This window comes from Myotis daubentonii, chromosome 14, assembly GCF_963259705.1.
Source record: "Myotis daubentonii chromosome 14, mMyoDau2.1, whole genome shotgun sequence".
NCBI lineage: Eukaryota > Metazoa > Chordata > Mammalia > Chiroptera > Vespertilionidae > Myotis > Myotis daubentonii.
The window spans coordinates 26,996,369-27,022,351 of NC_081853.1; the positions used below are offsets into that span (position 1 = coordinate 26,996,369).

The following is a 25,983-nucleotide window of genomic DNA, read 5'->3' on the forward strand; positions in this document are numbered from 1 at the left end:
ATGTTTCTCTCTGTTTCCCTCCCTCCCTTCCACTCTCTCTAAAAAAGCAATGGGAAAAATACCCTTGGATGAAGATTAATTTTTAAAAAATGAACTGGATGTCTTGTAGCCCTTTTTTCACCTCATCTGGGTTTAGTTTATCTTGTCTGTGCTCATAAGGCATGCTGTGTTACCCCATTTCTACATTACTGCACTGTATTTTAATGATCTATTTCAGTGATGGCGAACCAGAGGTGACACGCGAACTCATTTTTTTGGTTGATTTTTCTTTGTTAAATGGCATTTAAATATATAAAATAAATATAAAAAATATGTCTTTGTTTTAATATGGTTGCAAATATCAAAAAATTTCTATATGTGACACGGCACCAGAGTTAAGTTAGGGTTTTTCAAAATGCTGACACACCGAGCTCAAAAGGTTCGCCTTCACTGGTCTATTTAGTTGTCAGTACTTTCCCACTAGAATGAAACTTCCCTATGGGTAGGAACTGTGCCTTGTTTATTTTATTCACTGTTATATCTCTAGTGCCCAGCACTCTGCTTGACCTTTATAAGTAAGTACTCAATAAATATGTGTGAGCTATTCAAAGAATGAGAACACTTAGTCTTATAATTACACTAGAGGCCTGGTGCACAAAAATTTGTGCACTCGGGGGGGTCCCTCAGCCTGGCCTGCACCCATTCACAGTCCAGGACCCCTTGGGTGATGTCCACCTGTCAACTTAGGCCCACTCCCCAGGGGATCAGGCCTAAGCTTGCAGTCAGACATCCTTCTGGCAGCAAGGGAGCCCTCGGGCGATGTCTGACTAAAGGCTTAGGCCCCCAAGGGATTGGGTCTAAACCGTTAGTTGGACATTCTTAGTGCTGCCACGGAGGTGGGAGAGGCTCCTGCCACCACCACTGCGCTGGCCAGCCATGAGCCAGCTTCTCGCTGAGTGGCACTCCCCATATGGAAGTGCACTGACCACCAGGGGGCAGCTCCTGCATTGAGTGTCTGCCCCCTGGTGGCCAGTACACATCATAGCAACCGGTCATTCTGCCGTTCAGTCAATGTGCATATTAGCCTTTTATTATTATTATATAGGATGTCCGTATTTCCCCCCCTTTTTCCCCTCTACTCAGCTTTTGCCCCCCACTTCTCTCTGGCCATCACCATACTGTTGTCTGTGTCCATGGGTTGTGCATATATTTTCTTTGGCTAATCCCTTCTTTATTTTTTATTTATTTATTTTTTTTTTAAATATATTTTATTGATTTTTTTACAGAGAGGAAGGGAGAGAGATAGAAAGTTAGAAACATCGATGAGCGAGAAACATCGATCAGCTGCCTCCTGCACATCTCCTACTGGGGATATGCCCGCAACCCAGGTACATGCCCTTGACCGGAATCGAACCTGGGACCTTTCAGTCCGCAGGCCGACGCTCTATCCACTGAGCCAAACCGGTTTCGGCGGCTAATCCCTTCTTTAAATTCACTTCTTTAAATTTTTATTTTCAGATAAGTGCTTATAACTGCACTATTATATATTTTGTATTATATCATTTAGAATTAAGATATTTTTTTAATTGAACCCTTCTAAATTTTAGCACAATTTAATAAATTATGCTAGAATCATTTAGGAGATTTTTCATGTAATGCATACACATTTCAATTAATATTTTATTAATTTTTAATATTTTAATTTGAAATAATCTCATACATGTAAAAAAAAACTATAAAATACTATAGCATATTATATGTACCCTTCACCCAGTTTCTTAGGTGTTAATAATTTAAACATAACCATTATACAGCTAACAGAATTTGGAATATATTTTTCTTATAATCTTTAATGTTACTTAATCCATTTACTTTGTTTTTGTTAATCTTCACCCAAGGATATTTTTCCATTAAATTTTAGAGAGAGTGAAGGGAAAAGGAGAGACACATTGATTGGTTGCCTCCTGCACCTGCTTTGATAGGGACTGGGGATCAAGCCAGCAACTGAGGTACATGCCCTTGACTGGAATCGAACCTGGGACCCTTCAGTCCACAGGCTAATGCTCTATCCACTGAGCAAAACAGGCTGCAGCTTAATTCATTTACTTTTAATCTATATGTGTCTTTATATTTAAAGTGGGTTTTGTTTTTGATTCACCCTCATAATCTGTCTTTTAATTGGTGCATTTATGCCACTGACTTTCAGAGTGCTGATAGAGTTAATACCATATCAGGTGGCTTCCGGAGCCTGCCTTGCCGCCTGGGACCTGCCGATGGGGTCCCGGGGTGGCAAGGCACGGCCGGTTGCTGGGGCTTTCTGGGGTGGGCCTGCCTTGCCGCCGGGGACCCACCAATGGGGTCCCGGGGTGGCAGGCCTGCCCTGGATGGCGGCGAGCTGGCTGTTCGCGCTGTCCCGCCCTGCCTGCAGTATGCAAATTAGCCACCATCTTTGTTAGTGGTTAATTTGCATGTCGTGCTGATTAGCCAATGGGAGGCGTAGCGAAGGTACAGTCAGTTACCATGTTTGTCTATTATTAGATAGGATGTACTTTTTCTCTTCCTCCATCTTTTCTTCTTCATCATCATGATCATGATGAATGTTAAAGGAATACTGATGTAGGTAGATAAATGGCTAGGAATTCCAGGATTCAAAAACTTGCTTTATCACTTTTTAGATAATTTTTGGAGGTAATACCTGTTTCCTGCCTACCTTAGATAATATCTGCTTCCTTCCTGTCAACCATGAAAGAAAAAAAAAAATTATTAAGCCTATTATTTTCTAAGAGCTGTGCTGGAGTACCTTTGACCTTAGTTGCCACCTTGTTTTATCTCAGCATTTTCAAGGGATTAACCTCTGAAAGAAGAGTTCCATCTACTTATTATAAAAATTCTGTTGTGTTTTGAGTACTATTTGCCAGGAACTGTGCTAATAAGCCTGTTATGTTTCTTATTTCATTTAATCTGCACAGCCTTCTTGCAAGAGAAGTACTATTAATACACCCATTTTTGAAAACTGAGGCTCAAAGCAATTAAATTTCCCAAGTGGTAGAGACAATTCAAATCACATCTTTCAGATAAGAGGTCACTCTTGGCCCATTGCTCTGTGTGCATGTCTTTCTCAGGAAATCTTTTATTAACATGAAACACTATTGACAAGACCAGAGGAATTTAAAGAAGCAATACCTCTAAATAATCTCAATCCACCCCATTGTGCTAATTGCTTTTAATACTGTTTGTGTGCTCGCTCATTTTTCAGCTTAAGAGTGTCTCTGATAACTGATGTATTAGTTCACTAATTTATGAGTTTTATCATGTGCACTTTATTATGGAGAAACTTGAATATTTCTAATTGGTTGCTACAATGTTTGAATGAAACCCTACATCCCTTGACAGTTTCTTGATATTGTTAACCTGGTTTCTTGAGAAAAATAACACTTTTTTTTTTAACTATGCTGTATTCTGTATGCTCAATAATATCAATAAGCACATTTTTATCTATGTAAAATTATAGTGTGGTTGAGAGTTAAGGGAGGTAAGAATAGATCAGAAGCTAATTCTTCCACTTATATGCTGTTCATAGGTTGAACATGTGCCAGATTATTGTAGCACCTTTTATTTTAGCCTCAGTAATTCAACTCTTGGAAGCCTGGGGTTAGCTTGCAGCCAACTAGGGAGACCCATCTCTTCTGTTATCCCATAGTTCAAATAGGTGAAAATACACAGAGAAGCAGAGTTGCAAATAGAATCAGAAACTAGAAACATAAATTAAAATATGCCAGACCTGAGGATTTTCTATAAGTAAAAGTAAAACAGATCCTTGAGAATTAATAGCAGGGGCAGGCAGGAAAAAAGTAGACTTTCTACCCATCTTTACTGCATCCCACAGTTTAAGGAAGCCGACTCTTTGCCAACCAGAAACTTGGCAGCTACCTGCTGTGATGTTGCAACTGCTATCTGCAGCACCCAGGGCTCTTTTACTCCCTCCCACATCTCTTATCATTACCTCTCTGCTTCCCTTGGTGACCACAGTTCTGTAAAGGCAGGGGCCGGAGTGGACTTGTTATGGTGCACTTTCAGATGTGAAGGGAATAGTAGGAAGGGGTAGAGAGAAGAAAATTTGGGGGTGTGGTATGCAGTTTTTCAGGGTCTAATGCAAATGAACACATAAGTGACTCTTTTTAGTATGGAAATTTTCATATATTTATAAGAGTAAAGAGAACAGTTTAATAATTTCCTCATACCAATCACCAGCTGAAACACCTATTGGTTTGGCCCTACTCTTAATTAGGGAAAACTATGTTCTGTTCACAGTGTCCAGGATTAAATAACGGATCACATACATCATACAATGAGACAAGGAGAGTCTTCTTTAGTAAATCGGGATTCTTTTTTTTTTTTTTTAATATATTTTATTGAATTTTTTTTTTTTTTTCAGAGAGGAAGGGAGAGGGATAGAGAGCTAGAAACATCGATGAGAGCGAAACATTGATCAGCTGCCTCTTGCACACCTCCTACTGGGGATGTGCCCACAACCAAGGTACACGCCCTTGACTGGAATCGAACCCGGGACCCTTGAGTCCGCAGGCCTATGCTCTATCCACTGAGCCAAACCAGTTAGGGAGAAAATCAGGGGATTCTTAATTTGGAATCCACGAATTGACTTCAAGCCATGACAGACTGAATTGCTAAGCAAAATTCTAAGTTCTGGAGAGAGAGTATATAATTTTAATGGGATCCCAACAAGATCTTAAATCTCCAAAAAAAATAGGAACCATAACATTATATGACTGCTCAACACCAGAAATTTGACTAAGAGTTGTATGAATCTATCTTTTCTCCAACTTAAGAACTAAGAGTTAAAGTCAAATAATACCAAAGTGGACAGCTAAGGGGAGAGGCCAACTAGAGTTTTAAAATGTTTTTCTTAGCAAACAACAAACCTGGATAACTTTTTCAATTTTCAAATAATGGACAGTATTTTTTTAAAGCCATCATGGGCTTATTAAGAAATTCTGCAAAATAAAAGAAAATCTCATTCTTAAGGTACAGGGGGAAATCATATTTAGAAAATATTGAGAAAGGAAACAAGATACTATTAGATGGTGTTTGCTTTCTTATTAAAATTATTTAGTGAATCTAAAATAGTACGGAAAAGACAACAGATTGACACAGAAGGGAACCAACTGAGATACCAGCAAAGATTATAGTAATGCCGAAACCGGTTTGGCTCGGTGGGTAGAGCGTCGGCCTGCGGACTGAAGGGTCCTGGGTTCGATTCCGATCAAGGGCATGTACCTGGGTTGCGGGCACATCCCCAGTAGGAGGTGTGCAGGAGGCGGCTGATTGATGTTTCTAACTCTCTATCTCTCTCCCTTCCTCTCTGTAAAAAATCAATAAAATATTTAAAAAAAAGATTATAGTAATAATAGCTAAATATTTATTGAGTACCAGATACTGTATTAAAACCTTTCATTAATTAGTTAATTAAATCTAATTAAACGATTATCTCCAAGAAAGTTAAAGTAAATAGGTTAACTCACTTACTTCCCCAAAATTATACAATTAGTAAGAGGTGGATCCCAGATTTGAATCCAGGTAGAGTGACTCCAGGGCTCTCTACTTAGGGGACATAGGATGATTACAAAGGATCTTGAATCATTAATGCATTCAAGACTCCTCAAAACCCATACACATTAAAATTTAAGGTACTATTAAAATCCACAATGTAGGAGTCAGAAGAAACACACGTCATTGATGTAGAAAAGCAGTTGAAAGTCTTCCAAAATACAGCAGTGATAAAGGATAAAGAAGATGAAAATGGTGGGTACAGAGAATAAAGACTCAGTATGTAGATAAACACTATTCCTGGAAAAAGGAGAATATTAAGTAGAAGAGAAGCAATAATCAAAGCAAAATGGAAGATATCCTTGAGGTTAAGGAAGACATAAGTTTATAATTTAAAGGATTTCACTGATATATAGAGAATACTGGATATAGCAGGTTGAAATTTTTGAGAATTAAAAGATATACTATAGCCCAGCCAGTGTGACTGTGGATGAGCCTTAACCTATGAACCAGGTGGTCAGGTTTTCATTCCCAGTTAGGGCACATGCCTGGGTTGTGGCTCGATCCCCAGTAGGGGGTGTGCAGGAGGCAACCGATCAATGATTCTCTCTCATCATTGATGTTTCTATCTCTTTCCTTCTCCCTTACTCTCTGAAATCAATTAAAAAAATTTTTTTAAATGATTTTTAAAAAAAGTAGACCTACACAATTATAGTCAACTGATCTTTGACAAAGAATGGCAGTTCAATGAAGAAAGGAGAGTCTTTTTAACAAATGAGGCTGGAAGGAACAGTTGAAGTCCACATACAAAATAGTGAACCTAGAGACAGCCCTTAAACCTTAAAATGGATCCTAGACATAAATGTGAAACAAAAAGATAAAACTTCTAGGCGAAAAAATAGAAAATCCAGGTGGCCTTGGCTTTGGCAATGACTCTTTAGATACAACAGCAAAACACATATCTGATAAAGGACTTTGTGAAGTTAACCAACTGCAAAGTTAGCTGTGTACAAAGGCTGCCCATACTAGTTTAAGGGTCTTCAAAACCATCTTTAGGTTTGATAATTCTCTACGGACTCACAGAATTCATTGAAAACTGTCATACTCACAGTTACAGTTCACTTCAGTTGAAGGATACAGTTTTAAATAAACCAGTCATGGGAAAAGGCACACAGAGTAATCTAGAAAAGTACTAAATGTGGAGCTTCTAGTTTCTCTTTTCTCATGGAGTCAGGTACAGCTTTGCTTTCCCAGTACCCATGCTTGACAGCGTGCACAGAGCATTGCCAGCCAGAGAAGCTTGCTTGAGCTTTGGTGTCCAGTCTTCCCTGCGGTTCAGTCAGGTAAACCTGACCTGGTACTCTTGTAGCTGATTTGTTTCCAATCCCTCAGGAGGTCCAACTGATACCACGTGATTCAAATGCTCCCACCCTGAATCTCATTGTAGGTGCGACTCAAAGCCTCCACCCTAAATCACATTGTTACTATCTGGCTGGCCCAATGCCTCCAGTTAAAATAAACAAAGACACTTTTTATCAGGCACAGCATTCCAAGGGTTTAGAGATAAACTCCCAGGAGCGAAGGGCAAAAGTCAGACCTCTCTTTGGATAAAATTAAATTACTCAACTACCTAAATTTGTATCAATATATATAAAAAGAACCCATGAAGTAGGCAAAAGACCTAAACAGACACTTCACCAAAGAATATATACAGAAGGCAAATAAACATATGAAAGATAAACTCACTATCATTTGTCATTAGAGAATTGCAAATTAAAACAATGAAATAGCACTAACACCTTTTAGAATGGCTAAAATCCTAAAAAGTTGACAGTAACAAACAGCTGGCTGCCATACAGAGCATCAGACTCATTCACTGGTGGTGGGAATGCAAAATGGTGCAGGCACTTTGGAAGACAGTTTGGTAGTTTCTTGTAAAGTCAAACAGTCTTCTAAAAGAAGTGTAAACTTTACATATGTGTTAATCTCCTATATATAACCAATTTCCTATCTCTGCCACCCCCTAAGTGAACACTCTGCTCAAATTACTTCAACTCCCACACACGGTACCTTATAGAGAATGTCTCTCAAGCTTTTCTAGAACATTTACAGAAGGTAACCATAATAGAAAACAGGAAAATTTCAATTTCTGTAAAGCAGAAATTTGATAGGTCCTTATATCTGACCACATTGCAATAAAATTTGAAATTAATGCTAAAAGTATGCCTGTCACTTCTTTCCCCAAATAGCTATTAAGTCAAAGCAGAAACTTCAACTGCAATGACTTAAAAATAACAAGAAATTATTATACACACACACACACACATATGGGATGCAGTCAAAATTGTGTATATGCTTTATTATTTTAAAATGGAACTAAACAAGCAGTGAACTCACCTCCCAGAGTTAGGCAAAGTTAGAAGAGGGATATAATAAACGTAAAAACAAAATTGAATAAAGCCAGAAGATAGAAATATGGTAAAACTGAAAGAGATGATAGATTGATTGTAATAAACAAAATCTAGGAAGTAATTTAGCAAAATGTTGGAAATATTAGCAACATTAGAGGAATATTAGAGAATTTTTGAAAATGATCAGATTATAGCAGTTAAGTTTGAAAATATTGCTGAAATAAATTATTTGGCCCTGACCGGTTTGGCTCAGTGGATAGAGCATTGGTCTGCAGACTCAAGGGTCCCAGGTTCGATTCCGGTCAAGGGCATGTACCTTGGTTGCGGGCACATCCCCAGTGGGGAGTGTGCAGGAGGCGGCTGATCGATGTTTCTCTCTCATCGATGTTTCTAACTCTCTATCCCTCTCCCTTCCTCTCTGTAAAAAATCAATAAAATATATTAAAAAAATTATTTAGGGGAAAATATATATTACTAAGATTGATTGTTTTTAAGTAGAAAACTTAAAAAGTCTGTTATGTTGGAAGAAATAGAAAATGTCCAAAATATCACTTTAAAAAAGATTCTACAGTTTTATAGGCAAGCTTTTTCCTTTTTCTATGAATAGATAATCCAGGCAATAAAACACTCAGAGTATAAAACTAGAGGTTTCCAGTACATGGAGCAAAATTGATTTAACTAGATAATAAAAATCAACAGTACAGAAAGTTATCAATCAGTCTCACACTATAGAAGCAAAAACCTAAATATTAGCAATAAAATTAACATACTAAGAGAACTATATACTTTGAACCAAGTAGCATTTGTCTCAAGAAAGTAAAGATGGTTGACTTAATATCAAGAAATTAACAATAATATGTTTACATAGTTAGGTCAAAGAACCATATTTTTGTCTGAAATACTTTTCATGTTATATTTATATATTTTTAATCCTCACCCAATAATTTGTTTTTATTGATTTTAGAGAGAGAGACACACAGACATCAATGTGAGAGAAACAGATTGGCTGCCTCCCATACATTCCCAAACCAACCAATGAATGTCTTCCTGGTATTTTAAGGCCTAGGATAAGAGAGAAGATCCATGAAATCTGTAAGACATAAAACTAATGACACACCAATGGCTATGTTTTCCACTATGTGAAGAATGCTGAATTATAGTGAGAGAGAATGATGCTGATATGAGAGAAACTCAGAGGCAACAGACAGACACAGTCCTGTCAACCTTAGAGTTCCTGAGACCTAGCTGCATCCCTGACCCTCCTACTTTAGTTATCTAACCCTTTCCTATTTTTAAATTTTTGTTACAGTTGACACAATATTATATTAGTTTCAGATGAACACCCCAGTGACTAGACATTATATAACTTACTAAGTGATCATCCTGATAAATCTCATAGCCCTCTGACCCCATACATATGCTATTAGAATATTGACTATATCCCCTCCGCTGTACTTTACATCCCCATGACTATTCTGCAGCTACCAATTTGTACTTCTTAATCCCTTTAACTTTTCACCCATCCTCCCAACCACCCTCCCATCTGGTAACTGTCAGAATGTTCTCTAGGAGTCTTTTGGTTCTGCTTGTTCATTTATTTTATTATTTAGATTCAATTATTGATAAATATGTATTGCAATTTTATTCATATTTTTATTTTTTTTCTTCTTGTCTGGAAAGCTCTTTATATGTTCTTTGATTCTAAGTGATAACTTTGTTGGATAGAATAACCTTGCTTTTTATCACTTTGAATATTTCGTGCCAATCCCTTCTGGCCTGCAAAGTTTGTGTTGAGAAATCAGCTGACCGTCTTATGGGAGCTCCCTTGTAGGAGACTAACTGCTTTTTTCTTGCTGTTTCTAAGATTCTCTCTTTGTCTTTAACCTTTTGGATTTGTAATTATGCTGTGTCTTGGTGTGGGCCTCTTTGGGTTCATCTTGTTTGGGACTCTGAGCTTCCTGGACTTGTATATCTATTACCTTTACCAGGTTAGGGAAATTTTCTGTCATTATTCTTTCGAATAGGTTTTCAATTTCTTATTCTCTCTCTTCTCCTTCTGGCACCCCATGATGTGAATGCTGGTACACTTGAATTTGTCCCAGAGGCTCCTTACCTTATCCTCATTTTTTTTTAATTCTTTTTTTCTTTTTGCTGTTCTGATTGGGTATTTTTTGCTTCCTTATATTCCAAATCGCTGATTTGATTTTAGGCTTCATCTATTCTGTTGATTCCTTGTAATGCATTCTTCATTTCAGTTAGTGTATTCTTTATTTCTGACTGGTTCTTTTTTTTTTTTTTGACATGTGTTTTATTGATTTTAGAGAGAAAGGAAAGGAGGAGAGAAAGATAGAAACATCGATTAGCTGCTTCCTGCAGGCCCCCTACTGAGGATCAAGCCTGCAACCCTGGCATGTTACCTGTCCAGGAATCGAACCAGTTACCTCTTGGTGCATGGGACGATGCTCAATCCACTGAGCCACACCAGTGGGCCAGTGACTTGTTCTTTTTTATGGTTTCCTAGCCCTTTCCTGCATTCTGTGAGCCAACTAATTTCCTTTCAAGTCAAAGTTGTTGAGTTGAATTTCTATCCCTTGTAACTAAATTAATACCTGAATTTGGATGAAACATTCTGACTCTGATGTTCTTTCTTTCTCTAATGTACCATATTCCTTCTCTAAAGCAGTTATTGTCTCCAGTGGTCGGCAAACTCATTAGTCAACAAAGCCAAATATCAACAGCACAACGATTGAAATTTCTTTTGAGAGCCAAATTTTTTAAACTTAAACTATATAGGTAGGTACATTGTTATTAACTTAATTAGGGTACTCCTAAGGCTTAGGAAGAGCCACACTCAAGGGGCCAAAGAGCCGCATGTGGCTCGCGAGCCGCAGTTTGCCGACCACGGTTCTAGACCAGAGCTGTTTAATGGAACTTTCTGCAATGATGGAAATGTTTTGTATCTGCAGTGTCTAATACAGTAACTGTTAGCCATGTGTGGCTATTGAGGTCTTAACATGTGTCTAGTGCAATTGGGAAATTAAAATTCTAATTTAACTTTAATCAGTTTAAATTTAAATACCCACCTGTGGCTAAGGCTACCAGTATTTTTGATACTGTAGCTCTAGACATTGTGAGGACATTAGAAGTTGTATCTCTTATTTCTTTTCTTTTGTGTGTTTTTTTAATCAGGGAAGTGGTGTGTGTTTAGGGAAACAAACAAGATTAGACATTTTACTTGAAAATGTGAATATGCATAGGAAATCACATGACTAATTTCCATTTCTTCCATAATATGGATGTGGTAGATATTTTAGCAGAAATGGGGCAAATAAAAACTATTATTGTGTTATCATAGTGTCATTTTTGTCTATAGAACATAAATGTATTTGTAAAATGTAGTTAATATTTGTTCAGGTTGCCAAGAAACATAGCAAACTCTAGTCCAAATAAATTAGCATATAAATCTGGGGGAAAGACTGTCTAGCCCCCTTTGGTGTTTTTCAGCTAATCAGTCTTTGTAAATAATATTTTGCTTAAGTGGATTTTCTGTATAAGATTAAAGAAATGTTATTTGAGAGGATCTATATAAGGTGCATTTTGTTTCCGCACAGTGTGTCATTCACTTGTGGGGAACAAGTCTAAAAGAACATAGGAGGTAGTAGTGATTATGCTGCCGGGCGAGAAAGGCTTGGGAATAGAGTGAAGGGCAGAATTGGGACTAGGGAAAGGGTACTGGCAAGGAAGGCAAACAGGGAGAAGGAAATCTATGAAAGACTAGAGATAGGCTTAAGGTCAGATCCATGGAGCAGGTCAGTTTGTCTAGCTCAGTGCCTGGTGCTCAGTAAGTGTTTGTTGAAGGAAAGAATGAATGATAGCTAGGGAAAAGAAGAATTGCTCTTGCAGGAACTATGGAATCCTACTTTGGTCCCACCTTATTTTGTCTATACTTGATCTCAGCCATCACATGTATTCTTGACCTTGAGTTGCTATTGGGTTTATTGTTAGAACATATACTAAATGTGTGAGGGAAGAGATCAACCAAAGAACTTATATGCGTATATGCATAACCCATGGACACAGACAATAGTGGGGTGAAGGCCTGGGAGGGGATGGGAGTGGGGAGAAGAGGAGTCAAGAGGGAAAAAAAGAAAGGGGACATCTGTAATATTTTCAACAATAAAGATAAATTTAAACAAAAATAAGGAAAAAATAAAACAAGTGCCTGATTGGGAAAAAAAAAAGAATGGAACAGAGTAGGTATCTAGCCCCTGGATATCCTGGCCTTGGGTAGCATGGTGAGCACTTCTGGCTGATCTGATAAGTTAGAGGCAAGTGCTCATTTTCTGTGTGGTTTCTAGAAGGCAATCAAGATGACCAGAAGCAAGGTGGAAAGTTAAACATTTTTCATATGAGTATGTAAATAGATGTAAACATGTAAGATTTTTTAAAAAATGTATTTTATTGATTTTTTTTACAGCGAGGAAGGAAGAGGGATAGAGAGTTAGAAACATTGATGAGAGAGGAACACCGATCAGCTGCCTCCTGCACACCCCCACTGGGGATATGCCCGCAACCAAGGTACATGCCCTTGACTGGAATCGAGCCCGGGACCCTTCGGTCCTCAGGCCAACGCTCTATCCACTGAGCCAAACCGGTCAGAGCAACATGTAAGATTTTAATACATGAAACTGATTCGGTGCTGTATAAAAAATGGTTAGGCATGCATCTTTTTTTATTCAAATGTCCTCTGAAATCTGATAGCCCATAAAAACTTAGTGTATAGAATTTTAACCGATTCCTTTACTCACATATTATAGTGATTTTATATCTGATAGTGAAAACAGATTTTAGAATCTGAAAAAATACAAAGCTATATATAGGTTGTATTTTCAATTTTAAGTGAATATATATATTTGTAACCCAATTTAATTTGCACCCTTACGTGGTATCATTCTTTATCGGTATGTAAGAGTAACTTGTACGTAGTCTGTTTGCAAAGAAAAGTTTGACTAAGAAAAGCCTCTCTTTGATCTGTTTCATTGAATATATGTTTGAGTGTCTAACAGGCACTGTTTTAGACCCTGGGAATAGGACCTTGAACTAAGCACAATCCTCCCTCTGTTGGCGAGGCGCACGGTCAGAGGGCATCATTCAGAAGAAGTGGTAACTAAGTGAATAAGCAGAGGTGCCTCACTCATCTTGGAGAGGTGCACAGGGAGCTCGGATAGAAACTGATAAACTCCCTGAAGGCAGGGTCTTTGTTTGGCTTTGTTGTGTTCACTGCTCTATCCCCAGAGCCTAGAATAGTGGTTGGCTCATAGTAGGCATTCAATAAACATATATTGTTGATTGAAGAGTTTATTGTTTTGAATTTGTATAATCATAGACATGTACTTTAGTGAATAATTTTTACATTTTTTTAAAAGTATATTTTATTGATTTTTTTACAGAGAGGAAGGGAGAGGGATAGAGAGTTAGAAACATTGATCAGCTGCCTCCTGCACACCCCCTACTGAGGACATGCCTGCAACCAAGGTACATGCCCTTGACCAGAATCGAACCCGGGACCCTTGAGTCTGCAGGCCGACGCTATCCACTGAGCCAAACCGGTTATGGCTAATTTTTACATTTAGGTAGTTGAAATTTTTATAATCTCAGTTACCTTATTTTTATGTTTCTTACCTACATTTTGTTCCTCCTTGTGCCCAGAAATCCAGAAGCAGGAAAAATTTATTAATATTAATAATTAGTCCTATGGTAACCTGACATGGCAAAGGATAGATTTTGAAAGCACCTTCAGAGGTCATCTTTTGTTCAGTTTCCTGCCCAGGAAAAACTGAGTAAAATAGTTAGGTCTGTATCTTTACTCATTAAACAACTAGGACAACATAATTGGGTTCTCTCTTGAGAAAATGGAGAAAGGTACTTAACCCTAGATATAAAGGTACTAACCTGAAAATGTAGAACTTCTAACTGTGTGGGAAAGTGAAAAAAAAAAAAAAAAAAGCCCAACTAAGCTGCCCTTTGTTGATATCAGAAATGGGCCTGTCATTCATTTTGGCATTGAAGCATAGCCTCCTATCTCGGGGGGGCAGGACCAGGACTTTTTTTCCCTCCCTGAAGAGCTGGACAGTTATTACAGGTTGAAAAGCCCCGACCAATTTTTCAAGAGTTTGCCCTTTTTTTTTTCTTTCTGAAACTCATGGTGTTTTTGCTCTGCTTTCAAGATGCGTTAAGGTCTCCTGCGTATTGACTGCTTTGGAGCCAGCCAGTATCCTGACATGTACAATTCGAATTATGCAGGTTTCATGAGTAAGTTTAATCTTATTTTTTAGCTAGGTAAAATTCAGGTGCTTTTTAGAAAAATGGAGTTAGGCATTTTATTTGACTACTTTTATTTTAGGTATAATTTAATCAACCGTTACTTTAAAAAAGCAAGATTTTATACTAAAATGTCCCTTTTGTCTCTCAGAGCTGCACTTTCAGTTTCTTTTGAAGTGTTGTTTTGTATTAGATAATATTCATAGGTCTCCTGAAAGTCAGTTAACTCACCAGTTTTCTTGAGCATCTTTTTAGTTTTACTCAGTATTTTAAATTGAGCTTCCTGAGCTCGATTGCTTATGTCTGACACAGTCTCAAGTTTCCAGTGAATGGTAACAAAGACTGTAGAGTGTTGTGGGTACTGCAGTGAGAGGCATGCTTCTTTAGACCAGGTAAGAGAGATCATTTTGTTTCTTACTGCTGGGTGAGTTTTTACAGCGCTTATTTTATATAGTTTCAACTGCAGCAAAATTACATTGATAAGTAGCCAAGAGCACGCTGAATTCAAGATGTCCTTGCTTGTTGCAGACAGGAAAACTAGAGTATGGGGGTTGGGATTGGGGGGAAGGGTAGAGTAAGCTTAGTTTATCACTCAGTTACTTATGTAAATCAATTAAAATGAGAAAATAATTCCGGAGCTCAGTTTTCTTCATCCAGGAACTAAGGAAGCAGTTGAGGAAATGCATAATTTTAAAGGTACTTCATGGTTAATTGCTTGTGAATGCAATTCAAATGATAGTTTTTACTTTCATTTCTTTCCAGTAGTTAATAAAATAAGCTTTGTCCGCAACTATGCACTTTTTTCATTTATGAAAACTTTTAAATTGTCAACAATAAAATATGCTTCCTCAGGATCCTTGGAATAAACCTGACACTTAAAAAAACATTTCAGCTTCTATGGCTGTTTCATTTCTTTTTTTCCCCCCAGTACATTTTTCTTAAAAAGTATTTGTGCTTTGAAAATGTCAGCTGTATTCTAATGAAGCTCGGTCATTGTTTGCACATAAAGGGGCCGGTGCATTCCACAGCTTTATGGTTTATTATGAGGCACAGTGTGAGAGTGTGGGTGGCACCATTTGCTGTCTGCCTCTTGGGGTAGTGACTGCCATTATGTTAGTGTTGGATTGGCAAAGAATATATAACATGCAAGATCCTATGTGAATCTGGATACTGTGAAGAAAATCTTAACCCTAAACAATACCGAGTGAGCCTGGAATGTGTGACAACTTGATTGAGTTGGTCACTTCAAGAATACTCTTGAAGTCTGCGTTTGAGTTACAATTAATATCCTACCAGTCACATCTCTTGTTTTTGGATATATATAACACTTACTCATTCTTTGAACTTTAATAAGGAAATCAATGTTTCTAAGTAAACTATGACATTTTAAGTAGATGCAGTAAAATGTTAAATAATACATTTATTTGGAAAAAAGTTTTAAGCAACTTAGTGTGGGTTGGGGAGGGGGAGTGAGAGAGGGAGAGGAGTTCAGGCAGAGAGCCTTTCTTTCAGTTAGGAAAGCTCTGTGAAGAAAAAAAGCAACAGATGTTTCTTCTGTTACAATTGAGGCTGTTTCATTCAAAATTCACAGTAGCTGAAATGGGGAGGGGAGGTCATAAATCTGACTTAATCAGCGAATAAATAAAACTTAGTTATTTAAATTTATTCTTTTATATTCAGGATTTGAGAATCAGTATAGGGTAACATTCTGAGTAACACCTTTTGAAGAGGCTTCTTAGAATCTTAAACATTTATATGTAATGGAAATGTGAGAAAGTTAATTTTAGTGCATGAAAAGGTCATTAACTCATGTTAGGGAAAATCAATATAAAATATGTAAGGAATACTGCAGTTGCAACAGTTTGGAATTGCACAATAGGTACTAAGGCTCAAAATGAAATTGCAGTATGAAACATCATTCAAATATGGTGGTAGATCATTTTATCAATAAGAAGCATGAGACTTATTCCAGAAGGTCTTTGAATCTTCTTTGTGGGAGACGTATTTTAAGTTTATTTGAAATGATGTGTTCCAGTTTGCCTCTAAAAAGAAAGACCATAAGCTTAGATTTGGTTGCTAATGGAAAGAGGGGAAGAGGGAACTGTTTATCTGCTCAAAGAGTGGGAAAGGAGAACTTGAAAGCTGTATGCATATCAGGAGAGCTGTAAAGAAATCTACTTGAATTTGTGGGATAAATAATAAGTCACATAAAAACCTTTCCTTTTACTAGTAACATGAAGAGAAGTTCTGTGCTCTTAGAAAGTGTGCATTTAATACACATTTCAACTTTATGCAGTTTCTTAAAAGTTATCTCTTGTAAAACCAGCGTGCCAGATCTTTCACGTATTAGGCACTGATTAAAAATTGGACGTACACTACACTGTGAAATTAGTAAAAATATGTACTAGTAATAGCCAAAAAATTATTTGAACCATTTATGTATGGAGCAAATAATAAGTGGTTTTCTAAATGTTTAATGGATCTAAGGAGAAGACTGGAAAACATACTAATATTCAAGGAGATTATTAAAATTTTTTCTTGCTCTTAACTAGGACCTGTGGTCTACCCTGAAGATTTTCTTTGCTTTAAATAATAATGACAGAATTTAGAGATTTTGAAGCTTTTCAGATCATTGTTTTGTTTTGTTTTTAAATATATTTTATTGACTTTTTACAGAGAGGAAGAAGGGAGAGAGATAGAGAGTTAGAAACATCGATCAGCTGCCTCCTGCACATCTCCTACTGGGGATATGCCCGCAACCCAGGTACATGCCCTTGACCGGAATCGAACCTGGGACCTTTCAGTCCGCAGGCCGACGCTCTATCCACTGAGCCAAACCGGTTTCAGCCAGTTCATTGTTTTAATTAAGATTGAGATTCTAGCCTGAGCGGTTTGGCTCAGTGGATAGAGCATTGGCCTGTGGACTAAAGGATCCCCGGGTCGATTCCCGTCAAGGGTACATGCCAGGGCTGTGGGCTCGATCCCCACTGGGGGGTGTGCAGGAGGCAGCTGATCAATGATTCTCTCTCATCATTGATGTTTCTATCTCTCTCTCCCTCTCCCTTACTCTCTGGAAGCAATAAAGATATCTTAAAAATAAATAAATAAAAATTCTATGCAATATTTAAAAAAATATTGAAATTCTAAAATTGATCTAAGTACATTTTGGTTTTTAAAGGAATAGCATTACGTAGCAGTTGAGGATTCTTTCCTCTTTAAGATAAGTAAAATAACTTACTTGGAGTTTAAAGTAGATTTACGAACTATAGATTTGACTAACGTATGAAATATATATATGTAACTTTGATGGAATAGACAGCCCTAAAAAAAAGTTGGTGCCCCCTCCATGGGACAGATAACTGTGGCAGCATCATAGATTGTAGTTATCAAAAATGGGTGTCACTTTTAAAAAATGGGTGTCACTTTAAAAAAAATGGGTGTCACTTATGATTATAAATGTAGGCATAAGTTACTTAACAAGGAAAACAGTATCAGCCACAATAATAGCTGAGACTATTGACCCTTCAAATTAAGAGGAATATACTGACAGGTTCTGGAATAAGGTGTACCTTGTGGTTCTTGCCTTCTATGTGAACTCTTCAGCACAAAACTGAGGGCTGGGGAATCTGAGCCTTACCTACTCATTGTTCTCCCAGTTAGAATACCGAGAGTGACTGATCTAGGTGTTCTCTCTGCCTTACATGTGTGTGTGCAATTAGGAACAATCTCTGGGGAAGATTTGTCTGATGCCTGTATTTTTTTGAAAAGAAAACTTTTATATTATTATTTAAGAGCAGGTAAAATAGTATGTGTACTGTGCTTTAAGTATATATATAAGTATATTAACTCCATATTGTATGAAGGGGTCCAAGAACCTATCATGTAATAGAATGATTTCTTTCTACCAAATTTCAAACAACCAATTATGAAATGAACTTTTTGGGATCTTGACTCTAAATCTAGAGATCACCAACAGGGGGGCTTTGTTTTAGGCATTTTGCTCACGTGTGTTGCAAAGTTTGATAACTCTTGGCAATTTCTCTATGACAAAAATATGAGGAGACTGTTAACTGAGCATTTACTGTGTGCTAAGTAGACCCAGTAGAGGTTTGCAAAATCTTTTAATGGATACAATTTTAATACAAAAGATTTTGTTGACATTGATGTCTAACTAAGATTTCTTGCTTCACTTAGTCGGTGTGGCTCACACACTGAAGGATCACGAGTTTGATTCCTAATCAAGGGCAAGTACCTGGGTTGCAGGCTCAATCCCCTTACCCTGGTTGGCCAGTCTCTCTCTGTCTCTGTCTCTCTCTCCCTCTCCCCCCCCCCCCCTCTCTTTTCCTCTCTCCCCCTCCCCCTCTCCTTCCCCCTCCTCCTCCTTCTCCCTCCCTCCCCTATATCCTTCCCTCCTTCTCTCCCTTCCACTCTTTCTAAAAAATATCCTCGGGCAAGAATTAGCAAAACAAAAAAAGTAGTTTCAGTAACAGCTTTCAAGTGAAGCATGTTGAAATAAGAATATTGATAACTTGCAGTTTTGAATGAGCTACTTAGTATATATAGTATTATGGAATACAGTGATTCCCTTCTTTAATTTACTAAGGAATAGAAAGAACTGCTTTAAAACTCTTAATTCACGGGTCTTTGGTCTTTCTGAGTTTGTGTCTTAAAGTTTTTAATTTATTTTAAGAACAGAACTTTTAAATTCTAGATCTAGTCTTTGGCATCTTTTATAAATATTAGAAAAATATCTCTCTTGACAGTAAATTTAAAGTGATTTGTTTGTTAGCACTGTCTGGGGCAGGGTGCCATTTCAGAGGGGTTGTGGGCTTCTTCACGAGGATTTCCAATGAAGAGCCCTTGGGGATTCTAATACTCAGAAGTTCTGATCCTTGTGGTTGCACCAGCTGCCTTGATCTGCTCCAGCCGTTCAGTAGCTGTTGGTATAAGATAAAACGCTCTGCTTCCCGCTCCTCTCAGTTCCTGGGCATGCAAACAGTGTCTGTGTGCCATCTGGTGGGTGTACTGGCTGTGGTGACAGTGCTAAAAGTAGTGGTTGAAAATAGGTTAGACATTGCAAAGATATAACATTTACGAAAAAGAGACTAAAGAAATGAGGGTCACTCAGCCCTCTCTCTCTTTAAAATGAAAATAGAGCTAAGTGTAGAGGAAAGAATCTACTTATACTCCATTATTTCCTTCACTTGAATAAAGAGAAAAACTTGAAACAGCCTTTCCCAATCTTGTGTGATCATAAGAATCATCTGAGGCATTTGTTAATAATACACATTCCACCTAGTTTCAGATTCTTTAGGGTCAAGTGGATTTCAGGAATGTGTGTTTTGAATAAGAGGGTCCCTACCCTCTCTAACTCCCCTAACACACAGTGCATTTTATAACCAGATACATTTGGGAAGAATTGCTGTGATGAATTGGAATGACCAAGTTTGAGGCCATATGGTAAATGTAGCCAATTATTAATCAGAAGATACATTGTCCCAAAATGGGGAATTCTAATTAAGCAGGTGGAAAAGAAATGAGGACATTAAGAATTAAAAGGTTTCCTTGGCTGAGCAAGATAATAGAAATGGGACAAAATGACATGTTTTAACAAAAGATGAAGAAGCCAGTGAAACAGCAGTAGGATCAAATTTGTAGATGAGCCAATTTTTTTTGGATAGACATTTAAAAAATATGAAAGGGAAAGGTCCCACCAAAGGAACCTAATGAGAATGGATTGAATGATTTCTAAGATCTTTTAGCTTTGAGGTTTGATGAATTAAATGAAAGCAATTATAATAGCCCAGATACCAGAGCTTGAATTAAGGAGTTCCTTTAAGAAATGAAGAGGTGCTGTTTAAATCCTGGCATGTGGGAAGATGGGGGAAGAATTTTTTTTTCTCCTTTCAAATTGAAAAATCCAGGGCATTTATGGTTCTGCATAGCAGATAAAGAAGAAACTTGCTCATCATTTTAAAAGATGTCCTCTAAGTCAAAATGCTTATCAAAGCCTAGAGAGTAGATTTGATCCTCCAGGGAAAGTATGTAGGAAAGACTGGCATAAAAGATTGAATGACTCATTTAGGAGTATGCCCTTAGGGCTAGAGCTATTTCTTGTTATGGCCACTTCAAGATCCCTTTCTTTGGTTCCTGGGGAGATTCTGGTTAGGTGTCTGTTGGGGGAATCCTAGAAGTCCTGCATTCTCACAGCTGCAGAAATAGGCTCTTGCTTCCATCCCATGACCTGGAGGAACGTGCATTTCAGATCCTCTGTCCTTATCTATACACTAGAGGATGCTTGTTCTCTATTTCGGAACCAACTACAGAGGGAGAGGTTCTAGAGGTCACTTTAACCATTGTACTTTGGAGAGATTACGAACTTTTATCTTCTATTTCACACTCCTCCCATTTATAGCAATATTGTGGTCACCCACATTGAAAAGTTTAGATTTACTCTTAGGAAGTTTGGTGAATATGATTGAGTACAAATGCAATAAAATCCAACATAACAGGGTTAAAATGTGCAGATCGGTAATGCACATTATAGCTATACTAGTAGCTACCTATAAATAGAATAACAACTTTAAAATTTGAATATGTTTAATTATAAAAATGAAGGCAGTCAGAGTAACTACAAGGTTTATTTATTTACCTTTAATCCTGACCTGCACATTATACATGGGTGTGCTATTTTACTTACAAGTTTGGTATTTCTAGTTAGATATGTTATCTTTTTACATTAAGCATGAGTTATTAATACATGTTTCATTTATAAGATAATGCTGTTGATCTATGGGGCCTGAGTATTTTCTAAGTAAAGGTTTCCTTGGCTGAGCAAGATAATAGAAATGGGACAAAATGACATGTTAGCCATCCCCTGAGCCATCCATGTCGTTTCTTCCTAGTCCACTGTCTTCATTGACAGATAACTGCTTTCTGCGTGGCTGGCTGGCTAAAGGTTGTGGGATCTTTTCTGTCTGCAAAATGAATTGGCCTATTCCAGAACCAGTCTGTGACTTGATCTATTTGAAATGAACCCATAGTCCTTTACAACAGGTATTCATAAGTAGTTAAAAGGAAATGTTAATCTAGTCACTGTTAATCACTAATGAATAAAGCATGTGATGCTGTCACATAAACAGCAGATCAGTGGAGCAGAATAGAAAGGTAATAAATTGACCCAAATAAGTAAAAAGATCAAGGTTGCATTTTGTATCACATTGTGGAGTGGGGGAGTAGATTATTCATTAAAAGTAGCCATCTGGCCCTAGCCAATTTTGCTCAGTGGATAGCGCATCAGCCTGCAGACCAAAGAATTCTGTGTTTGATTACGGTCAAGGGCATGTACCATAGTTGCAGGCTTCTCCCTGGCCTGGGCCCTTGGTCAGGGCTTGTGCAGGAGGCAACCAATCGATTTGTTTCTCTCACATTGATGTTTCTCTCCATCTTACCCTCTCTCTTCCACTCTCCCTAAAAATCAATGGAAAAATATCCTCGAGTGAGGATTAACAACAACAAAAAGTAGCCATCTGGAAAAAAAAAGACAATCGGAACTTGCACTTCTCACATCAAATAATTTCAGATGGATCAAGCATGTAAAGTCTTAAATGAAGGCATTTAACTACTACAAGAAAACATGGGGAGTATTTTATACCATCTTAAGCATATAACTTATGAGAATTCATTTCAATTCAATTCAATTCATATCTGCCCTAGCCGGTTTGGCTCAGTGGATAGAGCATTGACCTGCGGACTAAAGGGTCCCAGGTTCGATTCTGGCCAAGGGCACATGCCTGGGTTGCGGGCTCTCTATCCCCCCCCAGTGGGGGGCGTGCAGGAGACAGCCAATCAGTGATTCTCATCATTGATGTTTCTATCTCTCTCCCTCTCTGCAATCAATAAAAAAAATATTTAAAAAACAAAAAGAACAGCATATCCAACTGGAAATACTGAACCTGGAGGCAAGTAAAATATGCATAGCATGTTCATATACAGTGTACACCTCTACGGTATAGAGGAATGATAAACTTTGTAGTTACTCTGACTTCCTTTATTTTTTTTTTAAAATATATTTTATTGATTTTTTACAGAGAAAAAGGGAGAGAGATAGAGAGTTAGAAACATCGATGAGAGAGAAACATCGATCAGCTGCCTCCTGCACATCTCCCACTGGGGATGTGCCCGCAACCCAGGTACATGCCCTTGACCGGAATCGAACCTGGGACCCTTCAGTCCACAGGCCGACGCTCTATCCACTGAGCCAAACCGGTTTCGGCTTCCTTTATTTTTATGTTTGAATATAGACGTCTGTATGATATAAAAGTCATAAAAGGGATGAACTATAAAATTGACTGCATTATTTTTTTTTAAATATATTTTATTGATTTTTTACAGAGAGGAAGGGAGAGAGAGAATCAGAAACATCGATGAGAGAGAAACATTGATCAGCTGCCTCCTGCACATCCCCCACCGGAGATGTGCCCGCAACCCAGGTACATGCCCTTGACCGGAATCGAACCTGGGACCTTTCAGTCCGCAGGCTGACGCTCTGTCCACTGAGCCAAACCGGTTTTGGCGACTGCATTATTTTTAATGTGCAAAGAAAGGCATATATAAAAAAGCAAAAGACAAAGGTCAAATTGGTACAAATAATTACAGCATGTGTAACAAAGAATATACTTATTCCTTCAATATATAAAGAGGGTCTATCAATAAAAAAAAAATCACTAACAGCCAATAGAAAGATGGGCATAATTCTCAGGAAGGAAAATTTAGATGACTTTTAAACAAAACAAGTCAGCCTTATTCATAATAAAACCAAAATAGAATAAAAATTAGATACTATTTTTAACCTAAAAATTGACAGAAGTAAAGTTTGATAACATGAAGTTGGTAAGGATATCAGGCAGGGGTCCTCAAACTTTTTAAACGGGGCCAGTTCACTGTCCCTCAGACCGTTGGAGGGCTGGACTACAGTTTAAAAAAAACTATGAACAAATTCCTATGCACACTGCACATATATTATTTTGAAGTAAAAAAACAAAAAGGGAACAAATACAATATTTGTATTTGCATGTGGCCCGCAGGGCGTAGTTTGAGGACCCATGAAAGGGAATGGATACTTTCATATATTTTGAAGGGAGGGTAAGTTGGTACAACCAATGTGTGTAAAGAGTCATTGCAGTATTATTTGTAGTAATAAAATATTTTACTTTTAAAAGTGTTTGTAATACGTAGTCCATTACTAAAAGACTCAATAAGTAAACTGCTATAGCCACAAGAAGAAATACTATGTAGCTAACAAAGAAAACATTGAGGCAAACTACATAAGATAAATGCCTGTTACTAAGTGTGGAAAAGCAACATGCAGACTGATACAGTATTCAATCTTATATGTAAGGAAAAGGGATGTTTATGCATATGTTTATATATGTCTAGAATATTTCTGGAAGCTTATAACTGACCTGGCACCAGGAGCTGTCTCTAGAGAAGGGAATGGTTAGATGGTAGTTGAGGTTGGGAGGAGACTTAGTTTTCACTGTATACTCTTGTCTCATGAATTTGTATCATCGGCTTCTATCATTCATTCATTCACCCAACACGTATTTGTTGAACTCTGCTGTATCCCAGGTACTGTGCTAGGTGCTAAAGATAGAGCAGTGAATGAGATAACAAAGCCCTATCCTTGCAGAACTTAGTATTCTAAGAGTGGGTGAGGCTATGGACAGCTAATAATTTCATAAACAAGTAAATATAAATGTGCAATATGTCAATATGTCAATAAGAGGTAAGTACAGGCCTACCTCGTTTTATTGTGCTCTGCTTTATTGTGCTTCACAGATGTTGCATTTTTTACAAATTGAAGGCAAGACCCTCTACCAGCAGAAAGATTACGACTCACTTTATTGTGGTACTCACTCTAATTGTGGTGATTTGGAATGAACCCTCAATATCTCTGAGGTATGCCTGTACTCCGGTGAAAAAATAATAGTAAGTTAGGAAGTGCTGATATAGGCTGGTCAGAAATCTCTGAAGCAGTGATGACTGAGCAGAGACTTGAAGGAAGCTGGGGAATACGGCACAGCACGTAGAGATATCTGGGGGAAGGAAGTTGCAGGCAGAGGAAACTAAGAACAGAGGTCATGAGCCATAAATTTGCTTGGCATGTCTTGAGGAATAACCAAGAAGTCTGAATGTAGTGGAATGAAGTAGGGAGAGATGGACAGGTAATGAGGTCAGAAACAAGTGGTACTGGTAGCATAGGGCTTGGCTCTGTAAAGCTGTGTGACGTTTACACTGACAGATGCAAGGCCAGCTGGATGTTTTGAAGGTAATTGCTCCACACAGCACAATTACTCTGACTGCTGGGTGGGGGGAGGACAGTGTTCATCACTGGAATAATGTGAGCTGCTTATGTAACTTAACATTTTCTAGTAGCCACATTTAAAAAGGTAAAAAGAAACAGGTAAACTTCACTTTAATGATAGATTTTATTTAACCCAATATATCTGAAATTGTCATTCAGCATGTAATCAATATAAGCACATTATCAACGAGATACTGTACATGTTTGGGATACTTGGCCTTCAAAATCTGATGAGTATTTTACACTTAGATCAGATCTCAATTTAGATGTTAAATTTTCTCAACAGTTAAGGTGAAATGTAGTACTATCAAAAGGGAAACTATTTTATACTGCTTTAGTTTTTAAGTTTAATTAAAATTTAGTAAATTTAAAATTTCAAGTTCTCAGTCACACTAGTCACATTTCAAGTGCTTAATAGCCACAAGTGTCTAGTGACTACTGTATAGGACAGAATTAGAATAGAGTTGGGGGCAGAGGTGGGAATGCACAAGCAGGTTGATGAATCAGTAACTTAAACAAGAGATGGTGACTTGGACCAGAGTGATAGCAGTGGAGTGGGTGAGAAGAGGTTGTATTCAAGATAAATTTTAAAGATAGAGTTGATGGGATTTATTATTGGAGTGAATGTAGGATATAAAAGAAAGGGAGAAGTCAACAGTGATCTTTGAGGAATAGAGTTGGCATTTACTGAGATGAAGAGAGATGGAAGAAGGAGGCTTCGGGAGGGATGGGGAGCAGTCAGGAGTTAGATTTGGGGTGTTAAGTTTGAGATACTTACTAAACATAAAAATGGGGATATAAGAAATGATAGCTGGATATGTGAATCTGAAGGTTAGGAGAGAAGTTTAATCTGAAGAACTATATGTGAGAGACAACAGACCACGTAGGGAGGAAGAATTGACGGAGAAGCGTTGGAGGACCAAACCAAGGGGCTTCCGAATGTTTTTAGAGAAGAAGCCAGCAATCAAGACAGAAGAAGCCAGTGAGTTAGAAGAACCATAGAGAATGGTGGTTTGGATGCCAAATGAAGAGTGTCTCAAAGGAAGGTATGAGGTTTTTTTAAGCATCTAATAGTTTAAAGTAACTTGAAAGCTGAGAATTGACCATTGGATTTAACAACATGAAGATGATCTTGACAAGAACTGTTTCAGTGAAGTTGTTAAGGAGAAGTGGGAGTGGGTTTAAAAAAAAAAAAAACAACAGTGGAGAAATGGAGATTGCAAATGTTGATGGGTTTTGTGGATTTTGCTGTAGAGTGCAACAGAAATGAGTTGGGAGCCAGAGAGTTATGCATTGTTTGCTTTTTAGATGAAAGAAATACGGCATGTTTCTGTGTGGATG

The 25,983-nt window shown here is 37.7% G+C and overlaps 1 protein-coding gene across 20 annotated transcripts in view; it reads left to right on the plus strand.

Moving 5' to 3' along the window:
• TFDP2 (transcription factor Dp-2) overlaps nt 1–25,983 on the plus strand; it is a 123,755-nt gene that overhangs the window by 57,756 nt on the left and 40,016 nt on the right. For 2 of the 20 annotated variants that reach the window (XM_059663729.1, XM_059663716.1), the window contains exon 5: nt 14,183–14,267. The exons of 14 other annotated variants lie outside the window; for them this stretch is intronic. Coding sequence is in view for 2 of the 6 variants with exons in the window: in XM_059663716.1 (XP_059519699.1) it covers nt 14,237–14,267 (31 nt within the window). In the remaining 4 variants the exon portion in view is untranslated. Of the gene's footprint in view, nt 1–14,182; nt 14,268–14,642; nt 14,669–24,116; nt 24,237–25,591; nt 25,689–25,983 lie in introns of those variants that run through there. 4 more of the 20 variants (XM_059663717.1, XM_059663730.1, XM_059663723.1 and 1 more) reach the window with 4 other exon arrangements.